The 17975-nt window shown below is 40.0% G+C and overlaps 2 protein-coding genes across 2 annotated transcripts; both read left to right on the top strand.

Annotated features, from left to right (window-relative positions):
• The first annotated feature begins 805 nt into the window (after positions 1–805).
• LOC135465850 (glucose-fructose oxidoreductase domain-containing protein 1-like) lies at positions 806–3618 on the top strand. The gene is made up of 2 exons (XM_064743212.1): positions 806–858; positions 1935–3618. Exon 2 carries the CDS (start codon positions 1968–1970, stop codon positions 3144–3146), a length of 1179 nt encoding a protein of 392 aa, XP_064599282.1. The 5' UTR covers positions 806–858; positions 1935–1967; the 3' UTR covers positions 3147–3618.
• Positions 3619–9905: 6287 nt separating this feature from the next.
• LOC135465733 (uncharacterized) lies at positions 9906–17960 on the top strand. Its single transcript, XM_064743054.1, is given in 7 exon segments — positions 9906–10188; positions 15794–16140; positions 16142–16699; positions 16701–16876; positions 16878–17336; positions 17338–17466; positions 17468–17960. Coding segments are annotated over 7 exon segments (1989 nt in total). The 5' UTR covers positions 9906–10115; the 3' UTR covers positions 17715–17960.
• The last annotated feature ends 15 nt before the right edge of the window (positions 17961–17975 follow it).

Here is a 17975-nt window from a genome sequence, read left to right as displayed (position 1 = left end):
TATTTGTTTAAACTTTTTTAAAATTTTTTTTTTTAAATTTTTTAATAGTAAAACCTATAAATCCTTGTTGATAAGTGGAACACGATAATACGCCTGACATGCCACCGTAATAGGCCTATAGACCTGTAAATAGGCCTATGTCGGGCATGGGCCCTGATAACAAAATCACATATAATGAGCGCAGCAATTAACATTAAAAACAATATTTTTTTCACAAGAATTAGTATTCTTAATAACACTGTAGGCAAAACTGAAATGAAAATAACATTTTATGTTATGACTTAAGAAAAGGCTAACAGCAATCGATGTCTTGGCTATTTGGCTTTATTCGTTTACCGGTAGGCCCTATCTATTTGACTGCTTTTCGGGATCTATGCCGTACGCATTGCTTCGCGCTGGAACACTAACCACTTCAGCCACGTAAGCCCATATGTGGCCTTTACCAAATTTGCTTTGGATGATATCATAAGTCCATGTCCTTTTCCTGAAAAGTAACGGACCTCTGGTGATATCCAGTTGTTGCTGAGAGGTAGGTAGTTTTCGACGAGAATGAAAGACATGGCGATATCACTCAGTGCCAATACAGAATATAATAGAGTCACATTGAGGGCCTATAGGATCAGACATAATTTTTAGCTTTCGTAAGTAATAAAATCAGATTTTTAAAAATGATAATGTGGCTTGAATGGTAAGGCAAGTTCCTAGTTTCACATCCATTTGCTCTCGGCGAATTTTGGTTATTTTTGTTTCCGAATTCATTCCTTTTCCTGACTTTTAATACAACCAATTCAATCAGCAGCGCCATCTGTTAGATGCGGATAACGTGAAAGTCAACATTTTGGAAGGAGGTGGATGGTTGTAAGGTTTTTTATACGTTATAAATAATTGTTGTGATAGCATATCTCCGTTTGCATTGGCTTGAGTGCAATCTTCTTATTTAAACAGGCTGGGAACATGTGGAATTCGTGGTTAAAAGACTACATTTCCGCTGTTAATTTTGCGTAAAGGGAAGATAATCCGAAAGAATGCTAATTATGTGCCTCATGTTTTTTAAAACGTGAAAAATGATTGTTATTTTGCGTCTCAAAGTTTATGGCGTACAAAGAACAGCTACGTATCCACAATTTCTGCTTGTTAAATTCGTTAAGCTTAGCTCGTGAACCTTGATGACCAAATTGCATTGTGATTAAGACTTCATTCAATGTGCAAGGAATACATACGTAAATCATCCGTTGTCACATCATTAAAATGGTTGTAGCAGATATGCTACAATCCACACCTCACTCAGACTAAAAATAAACTTTTTTTAAGTTGTTGAATATCATGAATTGTCACGATTTGCAACTGACGATCTATGACCGATCGCATTAAAATGTTACTTATTCTATATCGGTACCGATATGGCCAGAAACAGGAAGAAGGAACTTACGTGTATATTATATGAGTAGGCTAACACTGTGTCTGCTTGACATTTCTCAAATATTATTAATACTTTAGAGCACTTCATATATGTAGCACTCCTGTAGAGCGACCAAGGGTTGTGAATCAGTTTTGTTAAAGAACAAGATTTATTGCAGTACTGGTATTGTTACTGATATACATCAAGTTTCAATCTTTGAAAGACATTAGTCATCTAGTGTAATACAAATGCACCTATCTCACATGAAATAACGATTAAGAGCTATAATGCAAGAAGTTCTGGTACCTGACTGGTAAGCACTGTAATGTTTTATACGCATCAGTTTACAATGGGATGTATGTGTTCAGATGATAAGTATATAGAACAAGCCACAGTACATTTCTAAGAATTTAATTTTTCTTCATAATTCCGCTAACAGAAATAGAACAAGGGCTTAAATTTTGGACTCTCAACGTCTCTGTAGCTCTGACTACTTGTAAACTTAAGACTTTATGTTTTTTTTTGCCTTTGCCAGGATGCGTAATAGGGTTTGAGACCATCCACCAAGATGCTGCCTGGCATTGGCGTGTTTGGGAATACCATAACTATTCGCTGCCTTGTGCCAATCCTACGATCTTGCGGGTTCAACGTTGTGGCATTGTGGGGCAGAACACTAGCTGAGGCAGAGGATCTCTCAAAACAATTGGGTATTCCCTTTCACACCAACAAAGCCGATGAGGTTTTACTGCACAAGGATGTGGATTTAGTTGTCATCAGTTGTCCTCCTCACCTTCAGTGGCCCATTGCTGTCAAAGCCCTCGGAATCGGCAAACATGTTCTCTGTGGGTCACCAGCAGGTCCCAGCCAAGTTGACGCCTTTCGGATGGTCAGCGGGGCGCGGTACTACCCAAAAGTTCTCTCCCTTTTGTGCCATGGACTTCGTTTTCTTCCCACACTAATCAAAATGAAACAGCTAATAGAGGATGGGTATTTGGGAGAGGTGACCATCTGTGAGGTGCGAGTTCACTTTGGCAGCCTCATGAAGGATAAATTTGATTGGACGTGTGATGAGATGATGGGCGGTGGAGTTTTGAACACGCTGGGAAGTAACATCATCGACATCATCTCCTTTCTAACCAAACAGTTTGCCACCAGAGTGCATGGGATGCTGAAAACCTACACCAAACAGACAGAAAAGATAAGTGGTATAAGGGAGATAACCAGTGATGATTTTTGCACATTTCAAATGGAGTTGAACCAAGGAGCTTGTGCTACTATCACCCTGAATACGCACATGCCAGGACAGTTTGTTCACGAAATATTGGTTTGTGGGACAAAAGGGCGGCTTATTGCGAAAGGAGCAGATCTATATGGACAGAAAAACGACGGTTTGCGAGAGGAACTTATTCATTTCGATCCTATCAATTTTAAAGAGGAGGAACGATATGGAATCTGCGAGAAGACTCGTCATGCAATACCAACTCCTTACTTGAAGGGAATGATTCATCTCATAGAGGCGATGCGAGAAGCATTTGAACAAGAGGATGAGCGTCAGAAGTGGTGCATTGGTCCTGTATCCAGGGCGGCCACGTTTGAAGATTCTCTCTACATTCAAACCGTTATTGATGCCATTCGAAAGTCCACTAAAGTCAAAGAGTGGGTGAAAGTTGTGTTGATGACAGAAGAGCCTGATCCTAATCCCTTTATGTCAGGCAAAATACACAAGAGCAACTACTCTCTTCACTAAATCAGGGATGAATCGCTTTAAACATGAGTAGGGCCATCATTAAAAATACGTTTGTGGGATAACCAAAATAGGGTCCTACTCTAAAAGTTTTTATCGGGATTGATGGAATTTCTGATTTTGTTTTATTTTTCTCTTAATATTACTATATTTCACTCAAAATTTAGCATTTTTCAAGTCACACATTTTACTTGCTTCTGATTGAATCATTCACCTAATAGGTTTATCTCAAAGATTCATAGATCATAGAAAATCTCACGTGTTGACATCAAAAGTAGCATTTTATGTTTTTTATGTCTTTCTGAAAGTGCATTTTTCTATGCCAAACTTTTGATGAAATACAGTATTTTTCTTGAAATCCCTATCTTTTCCATTAGCTAAGATGTAAAAAAAAAATCTTTTTCAACGCATGGCCTAGATATGAGGAATGTGGAGCAACCTTGGAAGAATATTACTATGTCATGACCATTAATACACAAGGAAAACTAGGCAGTGCTTACAAAATATTGTGTTGGCCATAACCAGATGCTACAAAAAATAGGATTATTTGGTGGAAATTCTGTTTTATTTTTTATTCTGTCTAATTAAACATATAGGGATTTAAAAGAAATTCATTTTAAGAGAAAAATTCTTTCACAAAAGAACTTTTGTGAAATCCCAATAAAAACATTTTGGAAGATCTATTAATGATGGCCATACAAACAGCTTCCTCAGACTGTGCCAAACGTGCTTTTAATATTTCATTGTGAACGGGTTACAAGTGATTTGTCCTACTTTACACCTGCGCTATAGGTTTACGGCTGTCTACCTTTTTAAGTTTTAACTTTTTTTTTTTTAGCAGTCTGTATTGAAGGTGCATGTAAGTGCCATTAATAACACATGAAGCCAAATATGATTATTATTTCATGTATATAATTTATTATTTTTACCATTTTCTCAATATAATAAGTGTATTAAAATAACTGCCCTATTGTCAGGTCAAGTAGTGATATTTTGTTGTTAATAATTCTGTATAAAGGGCAGGTATAATAAGTTATTAATCACAAAATGAAAATGGCTGCAGCAAGGTGCAAGGTAAATACGTATTTGGTAGCTCTTTGGTTTTTTTTTTTGTATTTTTCTATGTTTCTATCATTATTTTTGTAGGTACAAGTACACTCCTGTTTGAGCCTGTGTGGCATGGTAGCTATCTTTTCACTTTCATTCTTTTCATGGAATGAAATGAGTGTTGGTCTGTTCTTTGAATCTCTGTCACATAGCGGCCAGTGTATTACTGTCAATGTACATGAAATATTTAGACAGATGTATGTTTACACATACATATATGTAACATGCACACATATGTTATTAATATGCACACATTTATGATATACATCTATATAATGTGCACACATAAAGATTATATGTCTCAGGCTGTACTGGCTGTTTTACTCTCTAACCTTGTACACGGTACATGTGGGACAGTTCATGACATTAACATTTGTGAGATATAAAATAGGAATATCCGAATATGAAATAGGAATATGTGAATATAACATAGGAATATGTGAATATAAAATAGGAATATGTGAATATAAAATAGCCGGCCAAAACACACTTTGATCTCAGAATTGTTTGGAAATCTGTCATCCGTGGAAGCTTTTAAATGGGAATTTGGGAGTCAGAATTTTGAATATACATGTTCAGTTAGCTGCAGCATTCCTCTACCCCCCCCCCCCCCACCCCACCCCCCAACATGCTCTGGCTGCATCACAGATAGAGAGGGATAGAACATATTTCTAGCCTTTTGTTCTTTTTGGAGAAGGGAATAGCCTTGCTCATAGGTTCTTCTAGTAGTGAAGACTAAAACTATACAATAGTTGTATCATGTTCAGGTAATAGTTTTTGAATCATTCAGCAAACATAGTATCTTCACAGATTGTGCATCTTCAGGAAAGGAAGCCGTTCAGTGTATGCCAGTATAGCTACAGTTAAATGATACATACAATGATGATAAATACTTTGATTTGATTTATTTATTTGATTAGTGTTTTACACCATACTCAAGAATATTTCACTTTCACTACCGCGGTAAGCATTGTGGTGGGAGAAAGCTGAGTAGAACCCAAGAGAAACCCATGACCATCTGCATGTTGCTGGCAGACCTTCCCATGTGCGGCCAGAGAGGAAGTCAGCATGAGCTGGACTTGAACTCACTGCGACCGCATTGGTGAAAGGCTCCTGGGTCATTGCGTTGCGCTGGCGTGCTAACCGCCTCAGCCACCCAGGCCCAAAATTACATACCTGTGGGTTTATAAATAATGATATGGATGCACTGCTCTTACAACATGCTCAGACTTGACAAAATGATTTGGTGGATAATTTTTTATTTTAATTTTGTTACATCAGCTAGCCATGCTGATTGCTGCAATATTGCCAGATTAACATTAAGCCACAATCATTCATTCATTGCAACACCAGACAAGTGATTGCTATACTTTTAATGATTAATATCAAAACAACGTATATGCATGCTTGTATAAAGTAATCGTCATACTTTTTTTATTGATTTTGTAAGTTATCTTTGGATATATTGTGTGCTAAAGCAGGAGTTAAAAGTTTTCACAGCAGAGATGCATTCTGATGCCAGTTTATTTACAAGAACTTTGTCCAGTCAGAAGCTGACTTAAGGCTGGGCTATGTTTAAACCCCTCTTACAAATTTGCTCTAATGCAAGAAGTTCTTCTCATGTGGGGCAGTGGGGCAGCCCGGTTCATCATTTCAGACGAAGGTCTCTACCACTGATCATAGCATATATATAGCTCCAGTCACTGATCAACCAGCTTTTCACTTTTCCATGCTTTTTTCAAAGACATCACCTTTCCAAACATACGGCAGTGTGTTTTTGTAAGAAGCTATGCCGGAGATGTTAGCTAATCAAATCCAATTTTCCGTGTTTACCAACAATAGCTCAAATTATTGCCATAGTTAGTCCGTAAATACCGGACGTGTAGAGTTGCAAGGTATAGTGTTAAAATGATTCTAAAGTGTGAAAAACTTATAGTGCGGCCCGCTTTAGATTTTTTTAGAACTTACCGATTTTAAACAGTAAAACATGCAAAAATGAGGCTCATATTTTGTGAATTAGGCAACTAATAGCAAAACTTCGATTGAATTTTCGCAGGTCAACTTGACAAAAATCTTACGTATAGCGTATTTAATATTATCTAACCCTTGTATACAACATCTCATTCCGTGCATTGTATAGATAAAGCACTTTTTGTTTTGCATACATGAAGCGTAGAAGTTATCTCCCTTCAGCCAAGAAATAATTTCATAGCATATGTTTTCATTGCCCCAAAGCTCTTTTTGAATTGCTTTTTGTGGAATCTCCAAACGTAGCGTGTATAAGCCAAAATGACATTTCCTTTACACATTAATTATTTCATTGTTTCCTACTTTGTTATATTATGTTCTATTTTCCTATATTAGTTTCTGTCATGCCTATGAAATACTTACTCAGTGTTCACGGCTAGGACATGTATCCAATTTTTCAATCCAGGTATACACATACTCAATTGACGAAACGTAGAAACGAGAAGATCTCCTATTTATTTATGTTTTGATAAGAAATGGTGCTCTCCTTGGCTTTGGGATGTTTGTTCAACGTAATAAAAATAAACTTGTTTAATCCAAAGAACAGAGTTGTTGCCTCTATTCTTGTGTATATACTCTGCAGTGAATTCATTTCAACAGAGCGACGAAAGGTGGAAACAGATGGCATTGTTTGATCGAAAGAAATGGACAAGCTCTGTACAGATGGTCGTTACGGGGTTATGGAGGGAGTCGTGGCCGAGTGATTGTGAGTCTAGGCATCAAAACAGGCATTCCTATAACAGCCCTTAAGTCAAAACCGGCGTTCCAAGTCAGTAATTGCAAGGGGGATTCCTATCACAACGTTCAACACAAACAACCACAGAACTAAAAAAGTATATACAGCATGAAAATTAGACGGATTCATATTATTGTATGTTAAATGTGATGACAACACAGTATTTTTAGTAATTCTAGGTCAGTGACGTCAAAGAAATTGCCGTTAACCTAATTCCGTTTTAGCTAAAGTGCTAGGGGTAACTGAGGTAAATTGACAGAAGGCCATTTTTCACCCGTTAAGTGAGACCATTTGCCGGTTATCATGTTGTCCTTGCTGCTCTGGTTTTTCTTTATGCTGTGCGTCTTAATTATATCATACAAAGAAAAGCAGTCAGCAGTTTTCAATGATGATGTTGGAAAAGCGCAAGGAATGTTCTAAGACGGATGAATTAAATAAGTACTAATAAGTCGCATGACTTATTGTGGCTAGGACAAAGGTGGCGTGGGTTCAACCCCGTCCTAGTACAGGGAAATTGTGGATTGGCCCGATCTCGCTTTTTTAGGTCCCACAAGACAATAAGAGGTCGGTGACGCACACGTGGCCGTTTGCGCATGTCGTTTTCCAATACATCATGTACATGGTTATCTGTATGTTTGTTTCATGTGTTGAATTTCATTTTCCCAGTGGCTGAGTAGTCAAGAGGCTTGTCTTTAAATGACCTGCATGACTATAGCATTCAATGGCTAGTACGTATACGATCATGGTTTTGGAGAATCTCACCGTGGATAGGGAATCTGGTTACAGGACACGGGGGTTTATCAACTGAGCAAAGTTATAATACCGGTATAACCTATTATCAAAGTTTTAGAGAATCTCATCTTGGACAGGGAATCCTAGGGCGTATTCGAATCGCTGTTCTCGTGTTGATCCCTCACGAGAGCGAGGTTTCGAATGAGATTTTATTTGGAACGGGTGCAACAAGAACGATTAAAATAAAGCACCACCTTTTTGTACACATTCGTATCAGCCCTTATACACATTCGTATCAGCTCTTATACACATTCGCATCAGCTCTTATACACATTCGTATCAGCTCACACGAGAATGCTGCACTCGAGTCACACAACTGCGTGCATTCGAATACAACCCTACAGATCCCCCCACCCCCGCCACCCCCATGACTTCACTGTCCTCGTTGCATTTGTGACATCACGCGGTCGACAGCGCTTGTACACTCAAAAAATTAATGTGTTATTTTTAGCAAAGTCTGCTGTCTTGGTGATGCTAGAATGCATTCTGCTATTGCAGCAGATTTTTCTGTTAAATATAACACACATATTCTATTAATTCAACATAAAGATTCTATTAGACTAAAGGGATAGTACGTTGAATATGAGAGAATATATGTTATAATAACAGAATACATTCTGTAGCATCACTCAGACAAAAGACTTTCTGTTAAAATTAACAGATTAACTTTTTGAGTGTAGTATGGTCTTACATGAAGTTCACTGCGTGGAAATCACTTACTATTCCATTCGTCTGACACACATACACATAGAGCTCGCGCAAAAGTGAAAAGGTTCCCCATACAGTTACACTCGGTAAAGGTCTATGGTTGAGCACTCTGGTTTCCTCCAACTGTGTAAGACTTAACCGCCGTCACTATAGTGAACTATCCTTGAGAATGGCATTAAATCCTAATAAATATACAAAATAAACAAAGTAATAAATAAATGAAATGAACACTGTCTTCCTGAAAGGAACGATTACCAAATCATCCATAGGACGACGAAGACGGAAGCCGCCGTCCTTTTACGCTCATTTGAACTCTTTCGGTGCCAGATATAATCTCTGCACATCGGTGTAAGTGTGACAGTTAATTGCCAAAGGCCGGTGGTTTACACCAGGCGAATCCTGTTTCCTTCGCCCGAGCATAAAATATGACCCATGCCGTGGTTTGTCTCATTTTCTCCGATCATAAGCCGACCCTCTGCCCTGTTTGCTCCCACCATATAATGCTGGCCGCCGTCGTGAAAGTGAAGTACTCTTGAGTATGGCGTAAACACAATCAAATAAATAACAATAAATAACTGATCGCGCAGACAAATTAAACTTCCTCACCTGCAAAGACGCCTACGTAAAGATTTCGAGCCAAATGCTACGTATTTTCATAGGGATTTTATTATAATTTCTATTTATAAGGCTTTGGTGTATACAGAAGAAAACAATATAAGGAGAATTGATATCTCAATGAGCTGAATTGTTAAGTTTTAATGCTTTATTTCCCTGACGAGGATTGTCTACAGCCAGAGGCCACCTCAACAATGACTCTCCTAAGCCACGAAGGCTTAAGATACAAGTACAACAAGCAATATTTTACAGGTGACCCGAATCGTTTAACATGCACTCACGAGAAGATATTTTTGTGCACGGACGGGCGATACGTCTACAAATGCGTATGTAAGTAGCGCATGATTCCACTTGTGTATGTACACACAGATAAATGTCTAAACCTTTTTTTGTGATAATCAGTAGACCTTAACAGTGACACAGATCGGGGAAGGGAATATATCATCAGTTCGCAATATGCTCATAAGGACAGACATGTTTTTGCAAATGTCATTTGAACAAGTGAAGTAAAACATCAGGCTTATGTTTTGTTGTAGCGATCAGGACAAGCGGTCCTGAAGTAAGTTGTTCAGCCTTTTTGCAGAGAGTAAACTCAGCGTTCACAGTGATCGAAGTCATACAGCAGCTTGTGCTGAATTGGCTGACGACAGTGGCGGGGTTCATACTGGGTGAGCTGTGTCCCGATGCGGAGGTTAGCACCTTTCTTTATTCGTCGTGCACCCCTTCTAAACTCTGCGCAGCGTCACTGCCAGGAGCTGGGGGTTAGATTATAACAAGTGACGGGTGTTTGGGGGGATAGAGGACAGCACAGGCTCAGACACACGGAAGTACTTAGAGGTGTTTGGGACGAGACACGGCATTTTTCGGTCACAGGGCATGGAGTTTAGCAAATCTTTAAAAAGTTATGATACCGTGATAACGGAGTAAGAACTTCGTCAACGCACTGCTTGGAATTATACCGTACTTGAGCTCAGGTGAACCACAATATGGAGGTACGGTGTCAACTAGCAGTTCGCTGGACACTCAGCGCTCTGCTCGTATGGACATTCTTTGTTCAAGGTACGTTCATTATTCCACAATCTAGCGCGGCAAGAATTAAGGCATAGGATGGTCTCGGTATGGGAATGAAACCCGCATTGGATGAATAGCATTAATTAATATGATATACCTACCCACGTGTGTAATGCGATTATGAGATTATGGTAGATATGAGTCTATCGTTATTATAAAATTATTGAACCAAGATATGACCTGCAACAACAAACACGTTATGAGTTTAACTGCATGAGGTTGTGGGTTCAAATCCAGCTCTTGTTGGTTTTGGCGATGGCTTTTAGTTAAGATGTTGGTCAAGGATGGGCCTGCCTGGCGAGGTGCGCATTGGGATACCTGGTATTCCGTCTATAAACTTGACATATGTAACTTTGTAAGTGATAAATGTGGAAGTTCACCTAGTTAGGCATTTATGCACAAGCTAATAACAATGCCGGACATGTAATTATTTGCAAGTTTGTACCCATTCGCTGTAATATACGTAGACTTCCACCGTTATATTCCTAATAATAATAAACTTAAAATTTGTTTATTTACATAAGCATAACTGGATATGCTCTCATACATGTAGCTATAATGCTATATCGCCCATGACGAAGGAAAGGTACAATCTAGTATGGTTTTTGGTCATTGATTCTGAGGTAAACCTTCATTTTGAGACACACACTGCAATTAAACATATTGTCGTTAGTGGGTTACAAGGCTACATTGAATGGTAACCTAAACATTAAATCTTCTCTTGAAGGGCAAAGAAATCACTTATGTGAATTATGTGATAGAAGTTTAAACGCGTGATAGAAACTGAAACCTGTATAGGAATGTAAGGCGGACTTTCCTGACCATATCTTGACCATTCATGTCACATCAGGGTTTCGCACTCAACGCAGACGAACCCAGAACTTTGCATTCAAGGTGGATAGGTATACACATAGTATACTATTGCATACTTACGTACACAAACAAAGACGCATGTACAGTTTTAAACTTGATTTTTTTGATTTTTTTTGATTGGTGTTTTACGCCGTACTCAAGAATATTTCACTTATACGACGGCGGTCAGCATTATGGTGGGTGGAAACCGGGCAGAGCCCGGGGGAAACCCACGACCATCCGCAGGTTGCTGACAGACCTTCCCACGTACGGCCGGAGAGGAAGCCAGCATGAGCTGGACTTGAACTCACAGCGACCGCATTGGTGAGAGACTCCTGGGTCATTACGCTGCGCTAGCGCTTTAACCGACTGAGCCACGGAGGCCCCGTTTTAAACTTGTATTTCCAACAGATTCACAAAGCATAACCCTTTCTTCTCGCAAGCCTGACACAATCCAATCTTTTAAATCTAGGAAGTAAAAAGACACACAAATGTGTAAAGATCAGACAAATTATGACCAGGCGTACAATGAACAAGATAGTCATAAACAAGCTGTAATATAACAATACACACATGGATAGCTGTGAATCCATTCGCGGGAATGATTGTATATTTTGCATGTAAAACAGTACTTCCATCTTTTGAAATCTCTGCGCTTATAGTGACTTTCATGCAGAGTACATCTCGGATAGATTCTTTTGTGAAGCACCGCATCGACCCGATGTATGCAGTATTTTTTGGAGAAGAATAAATATAGGCTAGGGGCTATCACATGTGTGTAACACTCCCCCCTCCCCTTACGCCAGTTTACCCATCGCGACAAGTAATTAGGTGTCTCTCATCTCCAAGGGCGGCTGTTTATTTTGCAAATGACACAATGACTCGGGCGTATGTACGTGTATATCTTATACGATGAGCACATTCCTCACTGTAATTAGGCAGGATATTGCTGACATTTACATCCTTCTCATCAGTAGTGGATCAAATGATGAATATGCATGCTTTTTTTTCTATCTCTCTACACGGGACCCATCACATCATACCCTACCCCACTCACGTGTGGATCGAAGCGTACTTCGTCCATATAAGTGAGTGAAAAGTACATAAAGCAGGCACATTTGTCGATTTGACCCAATCAGTCAACCATACGTCCTCAGAGGACGGAGAAATTGAGCTGTATAGAAGATTTAATTTCACCTCGTATATTTACTATCCATTGTTCGTGCCTGCATAGAGTTATACATTATAGAATTTGAAAACAGTGTTGCCCTATATATTGAATGTTTCTAGCCAAAATGCGATCTTTCTGTCTTTATGTGACAATTCATAGCCTGAAAATGTGAGTATACCGTGAGTTAGTTTCCGCATTTGCTGCCCTCTGTCGTATGAAACCGTTGGAGATACACCGAGATAGGCCATCGAGCGTTCATGTTCAGTGCCCTGAGGACGGCACCATACACTTGATAAATGTCAATGTTAATTCACCAATGATTCCTGTTTATCACGCTTATTCTCTATATAATTGGGTAATTAGAAAAAAAAGAATTGCAACTGTTATTATTTTAATTCAAAAAAGTTCTTGTTATGACGTAATCCAGCTGTACTTGACTTAAACTCTCATCCATGGCTCGGTTTTTCGAGTCATTTTCCCACTGGACAATATAAGTTTCAGCACCAAAAGTCTTTTGCAACCATATTTTACAACCATTACTTGCCTAAGAGTTCGTTACAAATTTTAGGTCAAACATACAGTTTTGTGCATTACATGAATGTGGGCAGTTACTTCTTTCCGGCCGAGCGGTGGATCCAGGGTCAATCCTGGGTCGATCACACCTAAGACTTTAAAAGAGGAAGTTGTAACTTCCTGGCTTGGTGTCAACAACTGGTTGACCCGTATAAGTATGATGGCTCAGGCAGGGCGGCTTACTTGCCTCCGGTAGGTCGTCTCAGTGAAGCAGCACTAGATAAAAGAGCGGTGGAAATCTGTCGTGCAACAAGGAGGCACATTACATGCTCTGTAAGGATTCCTTCGTCGTCATATGACGAAACTGATAAAATTGTTAAATACGACCTTAAACCCCAAGCACAAACTCACTCCTTTCCGGCTATCGTATAAGTGCAGTGTTCTTGAGTGCTGCGTCAAGAAACGCCAGTCTAAATAACTAAATTAACATTGCTCCCTGAAATTAGTCGTGTACACCCCGTACATCCGAGGGTGTGTAGCATTCCATTTTGTGCACACACGCGGACCATGCTTCATTAATAAGTCAAAAAAGAACCGTTGATAAAAATTCAACATTTTTGTCTACCAGTGCTTTCAAAAGACAACTTTAATAATTTCAATAGACAACTTTATTACTTTCAAAAAGCAAGCCCTTGCAGGTAAACTGTACAAAACTATACAACACGTTGAACCCGACAGCATAAGTTTTGTGGCACTTTCATCTTCACAATTCCAACACTAATGTCTACCTTCCTCAGTGCTGGTCATGAAAGCCATGCAAGCAGCGCTCCGTGAGCTTTAACTTACGTGACTTCACACTTCCCCTGATATTTACCATGTAAAGATAACCTCGAAACCTTAAACCTTTAACGCAACACACCCGTGGGTTATAAGGCCTCGGTCTGTGTTAGGCATGTATAGGCTTTCGAGCTTGTACCCTTATGTTGGAACCTCTCTTTGTTGATGTAGTGAAACCGGTTATAAGCTGATTTCTAGGAAATATACATGTGCTGTATTCACCTTGCTTCAAATGGCGCACAAGTATAACTTTCTGTGAAACTTTTTTTTTTCGCTACGATTACCAGTTATTATGATGGTGTTAAATCGTATTCAGCCTCGATATGCTGCCTCGAATAAGTGTGTATTCTGGAAAGTTTTCAAGTTTACGCTCCGCTACAAATGTGTCCGTCATCCTTTTGACAATCGCCAACTAAAAGATCCACGTCGTTACATACTGATATTTTTGGCTGAGCATCAAAATTTTTGCTCAGCCCCGCAAGTATGGGCAGTCAAATGGGAATGGCGCATTGTCGCACCACCGCGTCGCCTTCCTAATTTGCTTTCGGAATGCCTAAACGTCAATACAGCCCGTCTGCATCGTTACATATACGTTTTATAAAATGTGCACGGATGAGACATCCTGATAATATTAGAGTTATAAACACGAAAAGACAAAAAAAGAAAAAAAAAAAGATTTTAGCGTTGCATCTTTTTTTTAGTATAAAAATACTCTCAAAAGGAAACATGCACCGTTTCATACACGTGTTTATGTAGCTCGCGATGTGTATCACAGGTAGTCCCCTACACATTATAAGTGTACGTACATTAGAATGATGTATACAGGTTGCAATTTGTATGTGCCTGGGATACACATATTGTGTATTTTTGTACACATTTCTTTTTAGAGAGTACACAACATGTACAACGTGTAGTGCAGCCTCATCTTAAGATGTTTGCATACAATTAACCTTCAGCAGAGGAGATGCCTTTGTGTCCTCTATCATCCGTATATTGTCACATTTTCTCCAATCTACATACATGAACACCACACTTCGCTGACCGAACGATTGCTGGCGTTTTCCAGCAATATATTGCCCTTACTGGAACTGCTCGGTAATTGTCCACAGCGTTACATGGCTCTGGTTTGTCTGCACGGTGCGCTCGATATGGCATTTTCCAGCAACATATTGTCTTCACTGGGACTGTCTGGTAATTGTACGTAGGGTTTTGTGGCTCTAGGTTGCCTGCATGGTGTACTCTATAGGCCCTATGGCATTTTCCAGCAATATATTGTCTTCACTGGGACTGTCTTGTAATTGTATGTAGGTTGTATGGCTCTAGGTTGCCTGCACGGTGTACTCGATATGGCATTTTCCAGCAATATATTGTCTTCGCTTGGACTGTCTGGTAATTGTCCGTAGCGTTATAAGGTTTTAGGTTGTCTGCACAGTGTGCTCGATACGGCATTTTTCAGCAGTATATTGTCTTCGCTGGTACTGTCTGGTAATTGTCCGTAACTTTGTATGGCTCTTTGTTTGCACGGTGTTCTCGATTGTGGCATTTTCCAGCAGTGTTACTGAGACTGGTGATATAAGGAGATATGTCCTAAATTAAAACCGAATTAATACCACAGGAAAAACAAAGCTAGGCAAAAACGTTGTTCAGTATAGTGGCAACACCAACAAAAGCAAGATAGCTTTTATCTGTGTTTTTGTTTGACCACTTCATAAATGTTGTCTGAAAATAAACTTTTCAACTTTTAGTGGAAACAAATTAAGCATTGTGAGGAGGCTTTAAAGTTTGACTCAGAAAGTGGCGCATTGTGTGAATGCAGTTAATACAGTTTTTATTTCTTTTCATTCCCAGCCTTCTCTGCCATCTTTTCTGAAATCTTCTGAACATGGACGGAAAATGTACATACATGTATAAAAATATGCCCCAAGAACGAAATTTCATTTTTTTGGGGGGGGGGGGGGAGAGGGGGTCATAACTTTCCCATAATATCACAATCTTCGTTTTAGAGTTCATGTTAATCGATCTTTTAAGGCACAACCTTCAGCAAGCGTGATTACACATACATGTATATTACAGTAATATTTGTTGTGTTTGATAGAGTGGTTCAAGGGTGATAATATTTGTAGCTATTGATGCACCAGTATTATATGCAGTTAACTGATGATTACTATTATTTATATCAAATAATTTGGTTTATGAACTATTTTTTTTCTTTCTTTACAGGCTTGTTATCTTCCGGTGAAAAGAATGATGGAAACATAACAACCTTTGATAATGGATTTTTGGCCTTCTTGGAGAAGTATAACTACAAGGCTGGGTCCATTGGCGTTATGATTGGCGGGAAATTAGTTCATGCGAAAGGTTTTTCCCTGGAAGAAGAATCCACATTGGGAAGTCCGTTGTCCGTTTCTCCATCGTCAAGTTTTTCAAAAACCCTAACGGCCGCCGCCATATTGCGTCTGGTAGAGGCGGGAAAACTTGACTTAGAGCAGACCGTTTTCTGTACCCAAGGTATCTTGCATGAGCTGAAACCATGGAACACCACTCACATGGCCGACCGACGGGTTTTGCGACATCACTGTGGAGCATTTGTTGCGTCATACGTCCGGCTGGGATGCTACGAAGGCGCCAATGTTTGACCCTCTGTTGAATCAGTTCTATGTGTCAAAGGGTAACGATGTGCCAAATATTGCCAGTGAGGCAGGCGCTGCTACGCCCTATCACATCATCAGATTCATGCTGGGACGAAAACTAGACTTCAGTCCAGGAACAAAAAGTGTGTATTCTAATATCGACTACAGTATCTTGGGTAGAGTCATTGTGGAGGTGTCTGGCAATAGTTATGAGACTTACGTAAAGAAGGCCATCCTCAATACGTGTGGAATGTGGCATACCCGTCTTGGAAAGCGAGTTTCCGACAAGAAAGTTCTGACAGCTAATGAGGTGGCGTCTCTCTTAAGTAAAAAGCCAAAGCATTCACCAGGATTATACCAGTCATTAGGCCCGTTTGTCATCGATTCAGCACTCGGTTGGCACTCCAACGTCTTTGATATCATGCGTTTTATGCGATGCCTGGATGGGTCGGGGACATTCAAACTGTTGACTTCACGCAGTATGAAGAGGATGACGAAAATTGCCGAGCATTGCTCTGGTACAACACAGCGACACGTGGTACGGCGCGGGACTTGTCGTGAAGAGCACAGGGGAATTGTGGGTAAACGGAGATCACCACACGGACGATATGATTATCCACCATTCCGGATTCAGACGAGGAGAACGCAGAGGTCAAGTTTCGTGGGTGCTTCTTCTGGAGGGAAAAACGGCATGCAGAGCTTCGCCACGAGTCTAGGAAACTTTTCAAATCTGTCAAAAACTGGCCAACCGAGGACCTTTTTATCAGTGATTTGACCGACTTTAGATACGATTCTCACTCCAAGTTCCCGCTTATTAAACTGAAGCTGGGAGAACACCATCTGAACGCTTTCGTCAACGCTGCCAAATTCCAGAAGCAGAAAATCACGTGGCTCTCTGCTCACTCCTCGCAAGGAGGTACGCACTTCACGGTGATGACGTCACGCGTTGAAAGCCATTCGGAACTGGACTACACCTTTGAAAGCGGATTAACCAAGGAAGGAGTGGAACGCCACAGAAAGAAACTGAAAAGTTTTGGCTATAAATTAACTCATCTACAAAGCTACATCAGCCGCTCGCACGACTCTGGCGAAAGATACGCTGTATTTTCGAATCGCTCCCGGGGAAACAGGACTGGAAGATGGGCTTCGGGTTGACCATAAACAGTATCAGAAGGTCTATGATAAGCTGATCCACACCGGGTTCATGCCCAAGGTGCAGAGTGTGACGTCATATCAAGGGTACCACGTAAATTACATAATCGAAAAGAAAAACGGAGAAGAATTTCAAGAGCTACATCGGTGTCAAACTGCCGGAACTGGAAGACCTAGTGAAAACTAATGCAGAGTCGAGCAGAGGGTTGGTTTATTTGGATGCCACTTCCCACCATGACAAACCTAGCTTCTCGGCAGTTTTCAGGCATTCGTCACCCATGAAACCGTGGGTGTTCCACGCCGATCTGTCAGAGCGACATCTCCACAAAAAAGTGCTGGATTTGACCACAAAGGGTTGACTCCCCAAATTATCGTTAGAATTCCTACCCGAGAGAAACAAGCGCGCTATTCGGTCTATTTTGTTGAACTCTGAAGCGATGATCAACACTTATGCATATTTTCAGAAACAGTCATTTGAAAAATATTGCACCGGACTCATGCATTATTAGTGTCTACATTAGTTTTTACAGCCTGCATCACAGTGTTTAACCCAATTCCTCCTTATTAAAAGGTTTCATACATTCTGAAAAAAGTTTTTTACATGCTTCCCCTCAGAGTCC

The sequence above is a fragment of the Liolophura sinensis genome, chromosome 5 (assembly GCF_032854445.1).
Source record: "Liolophura sinensis isolate JHLJ2023 chromosome 5, CUHK_Ljap_v2, whole genome shotgun sequence".
Lineage (NCBI taxonomy): Eukaryota > Metazoa > Mollusca > Polyplacophora > Chitonida > Chitonidae > Liolophura > Liolophura sinensis.
The sequence above is the reverse complement of the archived record's forward strand: the minus strand, read 5'-3'. Positions and strand labels throughout refer to the sequence as shown.